We start from the raw sequence: 15,860 nt of genomic DNA, 5'->3' as shown, positions 1-15,860 counted from the left end.
AGTTTTATCTTCTTAATCTGATTGATACGGTTTTTTGCTGTCACGTATTTGTGACAGTCGGCGCGAAAGGGTTAATCTTTTAAATTTAAAAATTAAAGAATTAAAAAAATAAACAATTATACAAATTTTACAATAGGAGTTCCGTAAACTTAAATTAAGCGTGCTACAGTCAAATTTCATAAATTCTGGGATGCCGTTAAATATTTTAAACTTCTTGGGTTTCCTCAATTGAAACTTCGACTTAACACGTTCACGCCGGGGTGACCCACCGGTGGGTCACGCTAGATTGCCTCATCTTGGCAGCGCACCGGAGTAAAAACTGGTAACAATAAATTTCATTTTTTAGTTTTTTTCTGGGAATAATAAAAATCCATAACCACCAATTGTTTTTAACGGATGCAATTTTTATATTGAATTGCTTCTTCGCCGTGATAAATTTCCTTACAGTGAATTGTTATTGTTGAGAATGGATTGACTCCTCCCTAATATTATCTAATATTGAAATAGTTCTTCTACCAGTATTTTCTCTTTTCTCGCACCAGTATTTTCACTTTTCCCGGCGTGAACGTGTTAAAGCACACGGAACACAAATATAGTACTGAAGCACAGTATTAAAGTCAGATTTTACACATTACCTTTATTTTTAAAATGGTAAAAAAAAATTATATGTTTATATTCTTATCTTTGTTTAACAAAAGTGATTTATGATGTTTTTGACTACAACTACTTATAAATAATTTAATTAAATAAATCCTAACAATATTCTCTAAAAATATTAGGTATATGCATAGTTGAAATAATTTATCCTTATAATTGCAAAATAAATTGTTTTATCACAGCCAAATAAAGGATATCAAACACTGAATTTATCATTTATCTATCACAAAAACCATTACGCATTTCTATCTATAAGTAAATCATGGAAATAATAATTTTAAAAATTTTTATCTTCCTGGTATAATGTAGTCAATCAGGTAACACTAATTCAATAAATGTCGCAGACCGCAAGAAATGTAAAATTATATGCTTTTAAACGTTTAGCAACAACTATTCTTAAAACAACAAGGACCTAAAGTTTATCACTTGAAAATTACCGTCTAATTTCGCACTTGCCAATGCCTGACTAAGATTTTCAATCCAAATTCACTATTCCGTTGATATTTAAACAAAAAATATAATTGTATAGTTTAAATATGATATTTTAATAACATAAATTTTGCTTACGGTTTTGTTAATATTTATTGGCTAGTTCTTATAGTATTTCATTTAGTCACGCATGATGTAATTAAATTTGCCTAACATTTGAATTAAATCTAAGTCGTTCCATTTCATCCGCAAACTTGAAATTAAATTTATTTCATATGTTTATTAAACTTTGTCATAATTACGCTTTAAATTTTACCAACTGAGTTATTAACCAATTTAATTCTCTAAATTACGTATTGAGATTTCAGCTTAAAATCTTAATTTAGTATTAAGATGACTGATTCTTAGAGTGATAAACGTTTTCCTTTAACATGCGTGATTAAATTTCGCATTTAATTCGGTCGAAATCAAATCTCACTGACGTTTAGATAAATTGCCTCATTTAAGTGTTTCTCATGTTGGCAGAAAACTGGACCGACATTCATTTAATTTTGTAGTCATTTTCATCAATCCCGCATTAAAAAAAAAACATTTGCCGGGATCATTTTTAATTGAACCATGGTATTTTATAAATAAGCATCGAAATGAATAGTAAGATAAAATAGCTATATTTAATTAAAAATTAGAATTATGTTATAATTCAACGATTTAAAAGATTGGGAATACGAATGAAATTGAAGCGGGAAATCAAAAACCTGCAGTTGCAAGAGTTTCGAATCTGTATCTACAATATATAGCTTATATATAGCCAGAACTTTGATATTTTTATGCTCTTTTCAAATATCTAAGCAAAAATTCCTCAGTTTTTATCTGTTTCTATTGTAAAAAGATACAAAATATTTAAGTTGAAAAAATATATTATTTTAGCTTCCTCCGTTTTTATATATTTCTGATATAAAAAGATGCAATATTTATGATGAAAAAGATATATCATTTTAGCTTCATCAGTTTTTATCTATTTATGGTATAAATGTATGCAAGATATTTAAATTGAGAAAATATAATGCTTTAGCTTCTCAGTTTTTTATCAATTTATAGTACAAAAAGCTATGGTACAAATGCTTTAGCTTCTCAGTTTTTTATCAATTTATGGTACAAAAAGATGCAAAATATTTATACTGGGAAAATATATTAATTTAGCTTCCTCAGTTTTTACCTATTAAGTTATGAATTAAATAAGTTATAAATTGAATAAGTTATAAATGTTGCATCCACTAGAAAAAATTAGCGATTTTGCATCCCTGTAAGTAGGACTCATCGCGAGATTTAAAAAGGAAATTTTACAGGTGCTAACATTTTTTTTTTGTGTAAGTGATAAGATGGCATTTTATTATTTAGTGGCCTGACAAAGCAGGTGAACCATAACCGGGAGAAATTTTGAAAGTGGAATAAAAAAATTGTTTTGACTAATTCCCATCTACCAAAATACATTTCTAACTAAAAGGAAATATACATCTAATATAATGAACTATATAAGAAATAATAGAGATATAAATAAGTGTTTAAACTAATCAAAATGGTTAAAATTAATTTGAAATTTCCAACTAAGTTCCCGACTGTGGTCGCTTAAAAAATTATATATTTTCTCACGGATGCATTATGTCCAAAAAAATTATAGCGGTGGTCACAATTATATTGAAATATCGATAATTGTTCCATATTTATCTGATTTTTCTTAAATTTTTATGGCCCATTGAAACTATGAATGAAGTGAAGCTTTTGAATTAATTCAGAACTGAAATAAACTGATGCAAACTTTGTGACAAACGATTAAAGATTTTATTCTAATAATAATTATTAAATATTTATCTGATTTTTCTTAAATTTTTATGGCCCATTGAAACTATGAATGAAGTGAAGCTTTTGAATTAATTCAGAACTGAAATAAACTGATGCAAACTTTGTGACAAACGATTAAAGATTTTATTCTAATAATAATTATTAAATATTTATCTGATTTTTCTTAAATTTTTATGGCCCATTGAAACTATGAATGAAGTGAAGCTTTTGAATTAATTCAGAACTGAAATAAACTGATGCAAACTTTGTGACAAACGATTAAAGATTTTATTCTAATAATAATTATTAAATATTTATCTGATTTTTCTTAAATTTTTATGGCCCATTGAAACTATGAATGAAGTGAAGCTTTTGAATTAATTCAGAACTGAAATAAACTGATGCAAACTTTGTGACAAACGATTAAAGATTTTATTCTAATAATAATTATTAAATATTTATCCGATTTTTCTTAAATTTTTATGGCCCATTGAAACTATGAATGAAGTGAAGCTTTTGAATTAATTCAGAACTGAAATAAACTGATGCAAACTTTGTGACAAACGATTAAAGATTTTATTCTAATAATAATTATTAAATATTTATCCGATTTTTCTTAAATTTTTATGGCCCATTGAAACTATGAATGAAGTGAAGCTTTTGAATTAATTCAGAACTGAAATAAACTGATGCAAACTTTGTGACAAACGATTAAAGATTTTATTCTAATAATAATTATTAAATATTTATCCGATTTTTCTTAAATTTTTATGGCCCATTGAAACTATGAATGAAGTGAAGCTTTTGAATTAATTCAGAACTGAAATAAACTGATGCAAACTTTGTGACAAACGATTAAAGATTTTATTCTAATAATAATTATTAAATATTTATCCGATTTTTCTTAAATTTTTATGGCCCATTGAAACTATGAATGAAGTGAAGCTTTTGAATTAATTCAGAACTGAAATAAACTGATGCAAACTTTGTGACAAACGATTAAAGATTTTATTCTAATAATAATTATTAAATATTTATCCGATTTTTCTTAAATTTTTATGGCCCATTGAAACTATGAATGAAGTGAAGCTTTTGAATTAATTCAGAACTGAAATAAACTGATGCAAACTTTGTGACAAACGATTAAAGATTTTATTCTAGTTGCATTTTATTACTCGAAATTTAAAAAAAAATCTTAAACTTGTAGGTATTATATAAGAGCAGAGATGCCAACTTGCTCCGGACAGCAAATATATATTTTAAAGTGGTAGTTTATCAATTGTAATTCTTGGTTTAATAAATTCAATTTAGTAGATTTTTATCCACCACTATTTCTAAATAATTATTAGATTTATATAATTCACCACTTTTTAGTACTAATGGCTATACTATACCTCTTAAAAAGAAAGCAAAAATAGTCAAATATATGCAAAATTTACTTTGTAGTTATTTACCGTTTTTGTAATTATTTTGGCTTGTCCGGAGCAGTTGGCATCTCTGTAAAGAGTGTACTCTTGCATAAGCAGGGATGGCACAGGCGACTAAAACTGTAAAAAGTTATAGAAACTCAATTCATTCTCATTTATTTATTATCACTTTAATTATTGAATCATAACTACCACAGTGACATACGTTTCTAATTGTTCGTATTTAAAAGAAAATACGCATTGCTGTCAGGCGTTTCATTCGCCCCAGGGTACAATACAGACCCTTCATCTTAGTACTATCACATCAGGTTATGCATACCTGCCAACTTTCACTCTTTCTGAGAATGAATTTTCCAAGTGGTAGTAAAACAATTACCGAAAAATAATCTTTCTCAAAAATATATTTATATTTTGACTAGGTTAAAATTCGCTATCGTAAAGATTAGTATGGTATTATATATTCGTTGTAATTATTTATATGTAGAGGTGGTCAAACGAATTTATAATTAGTATTATAATTCAAAAATTTTAATGGCATGACATGAGTTTCGGTACCACTTTAAATACAAAATTAAAATCTTCCGGGAAAAACCGGAAGAGTTGGCAACTATGACGGTTATGTCAAATTTAGAGTCACTTTCAATAGTAAACTGATAAAAATATGCCATAAAAGTTGTTAATTTTAATTTCTTTTAATTAAAATTTGAATTTTATTAGTCAGCACTTTTTGCATTTTTAGTCGTTCGTGACAACCCAGCATAAGAGAAGGTAAATTTTTCCTAAATTCATCCCATGTGTGGGTACACTCTCGGATTTTACTGTGTATAATTTTGCGAGGAGATTATATAAATAATTTATATTATTTATTTATACTAAAAACAATTTTCTAAAATTTCTACTGAATGTAACTATAAGAAGCAATCAAAACTGCAATACGAACAACTAGATCTTACAAGTTAAATAATGCCGTAACTACCAACAACCACAGATTGTCAATAGTATTTCCTTTTTATATTTAAAGTGATAATGAATCTTTTTTTTAAATTTTTCAAATTATTAATTTTACTTAATAAATACGATTTTGACTACAACTAATTTTTTTTTTAAATGTTACATGCATGAGCAAATTATCAGAGATGCCGACTTGCTTCGGACAATGGATAAACATTTTCAAGTGGTACTCTTTTAATGTATGATTTTTGGTTTAGAAAATTCGATTAATATGATTCTTACTAACTACTACTTATAAATAATTCAGAGGTTCGTAATAAAGGCCACTTGATCACAAGTAAGCAGTGTTGAGCCTTTTAAAATGTCGGGAAAATTAACCGAAAGTCCGCAAATTTTAGCTTGTGGTTCTCTACCGTTTTTTAATATATTTTGTCAAATCCGGAGCAGTTGGCGTCTCTGAATTATAGAAACAAAAGTGAGTGTAAGCAACTGACTCATCACTCAAATAGGCAATTATACTTGCTAACTCTTCCGGTTTTCCCGGAAGAATTTATGTTAATACAGTGAAACTTCTCGTAAGCGACCACTCTCAGTTCCACAGTAAAATGGTTGTTAATGGAGGTTGGTCGTACTTGAAGGTTACGTCCATTGACTTCAAAATGTTATCGAAGGTACATGATCGCAAACGATTTTTTTAGTCATTGTCTTAGTGCAGAAATGCCACTTGTGCTGGTATCATGAAAAATGGATCGATGAATAAAACTCGTCGTCAATGAAAATAATCCCTAATTATTAGTGAAAACAAATTTACCAATTATGAATGATAAAACTATTTTAAATAAATAAACAATTATGCTTTTTTTTTTGTTTAAGTTGCATTTAATTTGATATCAGAAAGAAAGCTTTAAAAAGTGAGAAGTTTGTTTGCTTAAAATGCCAAGTTTTCTTTTTTCAACTTTTTTTTTCTCATCCTCATGAAATAAATACGGTTTAAAATGATTTTGACTTCCATTACATTTGAATAATTTAAACATATATATGATATGCTTGTTTAGACTCGGATTGCGTTGGCTAAATTTTTACGAAACACCAACATACAATTTCAATTTCATTGGCATTATTCTACAACTAGGAAAAAGTTTTTTGAAAACCGTAAGCGTTGGCAGGTATGCAATTGTGAAAAGTTCGTTTTATCTGCAATTGCATTTAAATTAGTCTTTTACTATCCCTGGAGAAATACTTTCTCTGAAAGAGTAAAAGCCGGCAGGTCTGAATAATGCTTATTACTCTTCAATTAAAACCCATAAGCGGTAGTGAAAGGAATAAAATCATTTGGAGAGATCAAATTATTTTTGCAAATCATGATTGCTTACTCAACTATCTGTATCACCATTTTTTATTCTCAAAATAGGCACTTTCCTGATTTATCAGGACAATTACGACTTATATTTCATTTTGTCCCATTCATATAACAATTAAAATAATTAAACTTTGCGCAAAATGCAATTTTTATCGTATTTAAAAATCAAAACAAAAACCGACAGTAATGTTCAAAATATGAATTCAAATTACTATTACATTGCTGCTGATCTGGACTGAAATTCTGTAAATATCAAGAAGGAAATGAGCGAAAACTGACATAATAATCATTTTACTTTACCATGCTTACTTTTTAAAAGGTATAGCAAGTCATAAAAGCTTTAAAGTGGCGAATTATATAAGTCAACGAATTATTTAGAAATAGTGGTGGATAAAAATCTACTAAATTGAATTTATTAAACGAAAAATCACAATTGATAAACTACCACTTTAAAATATTTATTTTCTGTCCGGAGCAAGTTGGCATCTCTGCGTATATATATATATATATATATATATATATATATATATATATATATATATATATATATATATATATATATATATATATATATATATATATATATATATATATATATACAGTGGAGCATCGTTTATACGACGCCGAAGGGACCACCGAAAAACGTCGTATAAACGATAACGTCGTATAATCGATTTTTACTTCTAAAACTGAAACTAACTCTGTTTTCAGTTAATTTTAATGTTTAACGTGTTGATTTACATACATTTCTAAATTAGACAAAGCAAAACAAACAAATAACCAAAGAAGAAAAATTGTAGTGAGCAACTTGAATGCATGTTACCTTTAATTATATTTTCTTGCTATTGGTCTCTACAATGCTTTGAATAGCGAGTTGAACTTACTGCTTTCTATGACGCAATTTAAATTTCTAATCACGGCCAAATCTAATGGCTGAAGCGCACTTGAGCAATTTGCAGGAAAAAAGAGAGCTTTTACATTTTCCAAAATAATTAGTATCGATGGGTACGCTGGACATAGGTCGATAAACAGCAAAATTTTACGCCTTTGCCTCTTCGTAATATTGTCTAGTTTTTTTCAGTCATCTAGTAAAAATTACGGTCGTCATCCAAGAATTCTTGTTGTCACCCTTTTCTGTATCATTCATGTTGGCAAATTCCACCCTTTTTTAAAATACACAAGAAAAAATAAAAAATTAAATAAGCGTGAACAAAATCTAAAAACCGACGTATGACCGATTCTGTGCGTCGTATAAACGATATATTTTTACATTAAAATGAATAGGAATGATTTGGGACCACACTAAAACGTCGTATAAATATAAACGTCGTATAAGTGATCGTCGTATAAACGATGCTCCACTGTATATATATATATATATATATATATATATATATATATATATATATATATATATATATATATATATACAGGGATGCCAACTGCTCCTCTCTCTGGAAAAGTTTTAATAAATTGGTAGCAAATTGAATAGTATAACTTGTAAAATAAGCGTAGTTACGCTTACTTTACAAAGCAGTAACCAAATAATGCTTTTAGGTTACATGTTATATGATTCTTATAATTTTTGATATTTAGTGGTGGAATAATTAATTAAAATTAAAAATACTAAACTAAAAGTAACTTAAATTTCGTTACCGCTGGAAAATACTATTTTGCAAAGCGGAGCAAGTTGGCATCTCTGCATATATATATATATATATATATATATATATATATATATATATATATATATATATATATATATGCACAGTAAAAAACTTCGATTTTCAAAATGGTATGAAGTGCCTGCTATTTGGGTGCATCATCCATAAAGTCCATTTTTACCGTAAATTATTATACCGTAATATTTACTGTAATATTTATTAAATTATAGTGATTCAGTGATATCACGATAAATATCTTTGGAAAAAGTGCAGTGTATCAGATTTTTTTGTTCCGTAACATGTTCCGATAAAAACGCATTTCTCGGTGAAAAGTACCGGCACCAAAAAATTTTATCCGGAATTTTTCATAGTCTATTTTTTTGCAATTACTGAATGCCTACATAGTGTTTCTTTTTACTCTAACACCAAGAGAGACATATTCAACGCTTATAACGCCTATAATTAACACCCTGGGTGTTAATATATCAACATTTTCAAATCAGCTAGGGATACATGCTTGAGTTTTATTCTAACATTTCATAGCAAATAAAGTATGCACTCACGCAAAATACAAAAATTTTGTCAAAAAGTGTTTATATTCCTCCAAAAGAAAAACGACAGTTATATAAATTAAAAAATATGCAACAAAATGGAATATTTTTTTAAACTAAAAATAATAGCGGGTTCACGATATTATTGCTAACTCAAGCCCTTAATGACATTTAAAACAATATTAAAATTAAATAATAAACACGTGTTTTAAAATCTCAGCAAGCTTAACAGGCATATTATATAGTATATCTGATGTTTTATGTCGATGATGATTTAATTGTCGATGTTGAAATCATCTTAAACTTAATCTCAGATGAAGAGGCTAGTGCCGGAAGGCAGGTACCTCGACCAATACGCTTAACGACCAATACGCTTTTAAACACAATTCTTCATTTTCATTCCACCACCTCATCAAAACACCACAAAGTTGAAGATGAATAGGCCCAGATATTTATTACAATATAGTTCAATTCTCTTAAATACTGGCAAAAGTAATTAATTTACAGAGATGCCAACTGCTCCGGATTTGAAAATCGGTAGAGAACTGCAAACTAAAACTTACAGATTTTCGGTTAATTAAGAATACTTTTCTAAAAGGCTTACTACAACTTAACTGTTGGAAAGTAGCATATCATGTCAGCCTTGGAGTTATTTAAAAATAGTGGTAAGTAAAACCCCTATAACTTGAATTCACAAAACCAAGAATTATAAATTAAAATATTATCTCTAGACTATATTTATCCGCTGTCCGGAGCAATTTGTCATCGCTGAGATTACGCTTGATTATTTCCCCACCACTTTTAACATACTTCCGGATTAGAAGTAATGTTGAAGCATACACTTCGGGGAAATATTTGGCTAAAATCCGAAGAAGTTGGCTTCTCCCCCCCCCCAAATATTTTATTTTTGTATTTCAGATAGCATAATTTCCTCATTAATATTTGATTCTTGATTTAATAAAATTGATTCGACATGTTTTTATTACTTTTATATCTAAATAACTTAAACGCACAGATAAAAGTATTATTAGCAAACATTAAATTATGTTATAATATGTAAGTGAAACTCAAAATAATCCTCTAATGTGTTGTTAAACTGTTGTTTTACTACGACTAATAAAACTCTTACTCGAAGAGCATAAAAATTGCAACTATATATTAAGTAAGTTACTGTATTCCTAAATTTGAATAATTATTTGATTTTACGATTTCAGGCGATGGATTTGAATATAGAAAGACCTAAAAATCAAATTTTAAAGTGCAAACAAAATTTGTTCCAAAGGTTTTTTCTAAATTTTTTAAGTTTTTACTTTGTTTTTCTATCATTTTAATTCAAATAGTGATAAAAAAAAAATTGGAAGCTGAGCAACAACCCTACCAGGCCTGAAAGTAAATCGGATAAGTAATAAAACTGGTAGCTAAAAAAATATATAAAATTTCAAAAACTAATAAAGTGAAATTTGCTTTAAAAAAAAAATTTTTTTTTTTTTTTTTTGCTATAGGTAGATTATTATACAAAAATATTAACACGTTGAATGACACGCTAATTTTACATGACTTGCTCGTCTGGTCACAACGGTAAATAACTATTATAATAACTTTTATATTATACTTAATTTGCAAATATTTGACAGATGTTGTTCGTTTTTAAAAGGTTTAGCCAAACAAATCTGAAAAAAGTGGTGAATTATATAAGCCTACGAATTGTTTAGAGATAGTAATAATCTACTAAATTGTAAATAATCTACTAAATTGATAAAAATCTACTAAATTGAATTCATTAAACCAAGAATCACAATTAATAAACAACCACTTGAAAATATTTATTCGCTGTCCGGAGCAAGTTAGCATCTCTGTGTATCTAAATAAAACTATTTATGTGTGTTCTATATTGCATTAATTTCTTCAAACCATTTTAGTAACGATAATAATATTTAAAAAAATTTAAAATTTACTCGAATTATGTGTTTCTAATAATCTTGGCTTCGCCGGTCTCCGGTAACCCCCGTGGCATTCAACGTGTTAATAGCATGAAAATCTCAATTTTAAAATTCTTTCGCTTATGTTGATTTCTCTATTGCACGGCAGTGCAATAATTATACCAAAAAAAAGTACTTTCTTTCCATATATATAAGAGTATTTGTGCTCTTACAATTGTGGTCAAAAGCATTAGAAAAATTAAACATGGACTAATTATTCTACTGATAAAATGAAACAAATATTGTTGACAAATTTATCCAGATGAATTTCCCTAGTGATGATAATATTAATTTTAATGTAATAGCGATAATAATAAGAGAATTTTCGTATAAAATAAAAAATTATTCATTAATTCAAATTTTTAAAATTTAATACTCACCGTTCGGACAGCCACTTGAATTAATAGTTTGTTGGTGGAAAACGTCACAGTCTTTAATTACCAAGTCAGGTCTCTGTTCATCTGCTGGACCCAGAATGTCCCGGATAAGAAACGATCTCATTCGAGAATTTAGCATCGCACTCACCAAAAAACCACCCGGGTCGGCGTCACTCAACATATATTAGTTAAATAGTTAACTAAAAAAATAAAAGCAAGATTTTTTCGCTTATTTTTTACTGCTAAGCCTAATGTCTAATCACTTTACAGATGTCAATCTTTAAATGATTGATTAGTTGCTTACGGCAAAAGCTTACTCGATATAAGTGTTTGCAAAACATAAGTATAATTAATTTTTATTGATTGCACCATTAATGAATAATATCGATTTTGCAAGTTAAAATATAATCTTTATATAAATTTTTATATAACACAGAATTGCTAATTCATCTATGTTTTTGATTTTCAGAACATAGTTTTATTTTTTCAAAATTCATTCAATTAAAGTTAATCGATGCATCGTAATCATTTACAATCTGAAAAGTAAGTTTTTTTTTTTTTTTGGAATATTCTTAAGAAGACTTCCTTATCTAAAATTTAATTATCATATTAAAATTCTGTATCCTTATTATTTTTTAAACTTCTTTGAAAGTTAACTGAATACATTTACTCTTCGAAATTGTTGAATTTTTAAAGCGATTCGTTTAAAATCTTTATCGCCATCTATTTTCTACTCAAAATCTTTTCCGCAATAACTAATTAAATGACAAGAAAAATAGTTCATTTAGCAAAATACTTTACATTAATTTCGTTAATCGAATTACAAGTTGGCGCTTAGAACATTTCCTCTCTAACAATAAAAACGATAAAAAGCTAAATGGAGCAGACGATCTTTGATCCGAAGCATTAAACAACTAAACTCTCTCCCGCCGATTAATCCTCTCTTAAACGGTAGTGAAAATGTGTCCAGGAAAAATGTTTTTACCACGTTTACAAATCATAAGGTAGGCGCTTACATTTCTGAGCGAGACATCTGATTGGCCAATACAAGATACCTTCTTTAATGACGTAACAGTCTGAGGGCTGGACTAGCAGGTGAAATTAAACACGCCTTATTAGAATACAGGATAGGAAGCGCTTGTTTCGTATTGGTGGAACCGAAAGCAAGATGCAATTCAGTTATGTATTTGGAATGGATAGATAACGGCAAATGGGAGGTGGGAAGGGGTTTGTGTATAAAAATATATAAATGCATATATTCAAGTTATAGATGCACGGTGAAGCATCTGGGTACGTTTTTCTTTGTTCCCGTGGATGTTTGTACGATAAATAGCTATAGCGAAAGTGCTTTCGGGCTTTTTACGATACTTGAGTTAGATTTTGCAGTAAGGGGCCCTCCTTTATAAGTTTTTGTCAAAGATGAAGTTGAAATAAATTTTGTAAATAAGGTGGTAACTAGGTTTTTGAAATTTGAATAATTTAATGCAAATTGATAGAGAATTTCTCTTTTAAATCATTTCACTTATGTTAACTTTATTTTTGAAATTTTTTACATAATTTAGGAAATTGAAATTTGATTTATGGGAGTAGATGCGTATTATGACTTTAAATTATTTACTTTCAAGGGTAAAAAAGAATTTAATAAAAAAGGTGGCTATTAAAAAAAAGGCATATTTTAAATGTTTAAAGACATGTTTACATCAGTAAAACACTTTTTTAATAGTTGAGGAAATTGAAATTTTATTTATGGGATTTGATACGTAGTATGATTACAAATTATTAATTTTTTAGAGTAAATTTTAGAAAACTTATGGTTATTAAAAAATGGGTAGCTGCGAAACGTGGAAGACATTTTATCTTCATTACAACGGTTTTTTATATAACTTAAGAAAATGTAATTTGATTTATGGGAATTGTGGTGCAATATGATTTAAAATTATTCACTTTTTAGAATAAATACGAATTTAATAAAGCAGGGGGTTATTAAACTATTAAAAAATTATTGGCTGTAAAACGTTGAAGACTTGTTATCTTTAATTTTACAATTTTTTGCATAACTCAAGAAATTGAAATTTGATTTATCGAAATTGATGCGTAATATGATTTTAAATTATTTACTTTTTAAGGGTCAATATGGACTTAATAAAATAATTGTCGATTAAAAAATAGATGGTTGTAATGCTAAGACATATTATTTTCATTATTACGCTTTTTTACACATATTAAGAAATTTTTATTTGATTTATGGGTACCTACGCAGAATTGCAATTTTAAATTATTTACTTTCAATAGTATAAGTAAGTTTGATAAAATAAAACGGTAGATATTGAAAAACGGAAGGTCAGAGAAATGTTAAATTAAATTTAAGTTTTCTAAACACGAAATTCCAACAGAAACAAAATTACAGAAAAGCAGGCTTATTTTTAACATCTTTTTAGCAAGTTTTATTTTTTAAAGTCTATTATATTGTACTTTAGTTAATATATTTGCGTATAATGCAATTACGGATAATCTATTTACTCTATATTAAATAATATATAATACAGAGTAAATACATTATCCGTAATTACATTATACGTAAATGAAATTTTTATTTGTATACCTTTGCCACCTGCTCACCTTTGTTCTATCCAAAAGGTAGAGGAACAAAAATAAAAAATTCAGTTGTAGGCAAAAATGATTTTTTATATTTCACTCAGGGTTCATAAAATCCTTGAAAAATTCAGGAAGTGACGTTATTATTCTAATAAAGAAGTAACGGATCTTTATTAGCTTTCACTGTAAAGTTAAAAAATTTATGCAACAGATTTCGCAACTAGACATATTTATTTGTAAATATCGAACATAGTGGTGAATACATAGCTATTAAATTACATTTTATTTTCTTAGTTTTGCTACCACTTCCTAATTTTTCTCAGGACCGTACGAACGCGTATTTTACTAAATCTTATCTATAAATGTGTTCTTTTTTTCAACTGCTATGGCAGTTAAAATAATTTTAAATTAAATTTATAAATCTTAGATTATGTTATTGATCATATTATAAAAAATAAAAAAAGTTCTCCATTTACTTTAAATACTAAAAGGAAATCGGAAAGAGATTGGGTTGCTTCTCTAACAGATGTAAATAGATAAAGAAAATGAAAGTTAAAATAAAGTACCCAGCGTCCTTGAAAAACTTAAAAAAAAAAAAAAATAGGCAGAAAAATTTCAAAAAAAACAATTTTTTTGAAAACTCACCTTGTTTCCTTTTTTCTTCTATAAAAAAAAAAAAAAAAAAAAAAAAAAAAAAAAAAAAAAGTCTCTAAAAAGGGATCTCTGTTCTAATAATAATAAATTGGAAAAATAACGCAATTAGTTTTTAAATATTTATATAGAAATTTTACAATCAATATTTTAGCTTCTAGCAGCGGACGCTTAGCATAATCATACCGATTTAAACATAAGGCACGGAAGCATACCTGCCTACTCTATGAAATTTTTTTCTATATTTAATATCATAGCAAAATTTTTATAATCATATTTTATGCTCCTTTAAATAAATGTGATTTAGCATGATTTTGACTACAGTTACATTTTAATAATTTTAACATATAGTAGGTCCGCTGACGTTCTGAAAGTGTAAGCTTAATTTCAGCGTAACAACAGGATATAATCTCAATTGAATTGGCATTTCCCTACCACAAGAACAACGATATTTTGCAAATCTTAAAAGTTGATCGGTATGCTTACGTTATTAAAGCATCTATCATTAAAGCATCAGCATAAGTTTGCATGCTATTAAAACATACAAATTTGTTGCGGAATAAGAATAAAAGGTAATCCTAATTAGTTTCACTTGGCCAATGATATCAGTAGAAACAGAGTGCTAACAAATAGTTGCTTTCATATTAACTTTTGAATTATTTGGAAGCAGTGGTGTGAAAAATAACTTTTAACCAAATATGTAAAATGAAAAATAAGACATTAGAACATGAACTTTGAAGAAATATTCCCCAAAAATGTAAAAACTTTCAAGTTGGCAAGGATAAACTAGATCTTCAAGTCTTGTCAGGAGGTAGAGCACTCGCCTCGTCGAGCGAATTTTGAGCCCAACTTTGGCCAAGGTGAAATTGTTGCTAGGATAAAGTTAAAAGGTGTATAATTTTGCAATAACGAAAATTATGAGCTGACCTATAACGAAAAATGGCTTCATTTTTATCTATATCCCTTGGTATTTACAGTTTCCCACTCCCCAAAAACGAAGTTACCCTTTCGAAGGGCCCAAACACCCCTTCACAAACAAACACCAGAGTAAATTCGTTTGGGGCTCGCCTACCCATAATACTCTGCCTTTCCCTCGATATAGATTGGACTAAATTGCCCCAAAGCTATGCGGTCTTTCTCGCGAATAGAAAAGCTGGGTAATAAGCAATAAAGGCGAGAAAAGAGGGGCACGGGGCCTAATTGGCGGGACTGGCGTTCAAAGGGGCAGCCGCCCCCCGCCAACCTTTTTCGCCAACATCACCCCATCTGGCGTTTGGCAAACACAAATTCGATTCCCCTAGCGCTTAGGGATAAATTTGTGAAGAAGCAGAAAACCACCTCCTGCGTACTAAGGTTTTTTTTTTTTTCAACATTCGTTCA

The 15,860-nt window shown here is 28.3% G+C and overlaps 1 protein-coding gene across 1 annotated transcript in view; it reads right to left on the bottom strand.

Annotated features, from left to right (window-relative positions):
- The window catches only part of LOC107456621 (uncharacterized), a 39,020-nt gene extending 26,818 nt beyond the window's left edge, over positions 1-12,202 (bottom strand). The window contains exon 1 of the mRNA XM_087150519.1: positions 11,238-12,202. Coding sequence (XP_087006645.1) covers positions 11,238-11,415 — 178 coding nt within the window. The 5' untranslated portion in view covers positions 11,416-12,202. The remainder of the gene's footprint in view (positions 1-11,237) is intronic.
- Between the last annotated feature and the right edge of the window lie 3,658 nt (positions 12,203-15,860).

Source organism: Parasteatoda tepidariorum, chromosome 9 (genome assembly GCF_982258835.1).
Source record: "Parasteatoda tepidariorum strain Cologne lab strain chromosome 9, Ptep-v5.0, whole genome shotgun sequence".
NCBI classification, from domain to species: Eukaryota; Metazoa; Arthropoda; class Arachnida; order Araneae; family Theridiidae; genus Parasteatoda; species Parasteatoda tepidariorum.
Note: the sequence above shows the minus strand (reverse complement) of the source record. Positions and strands in the feature narration are given on the sequence as shown.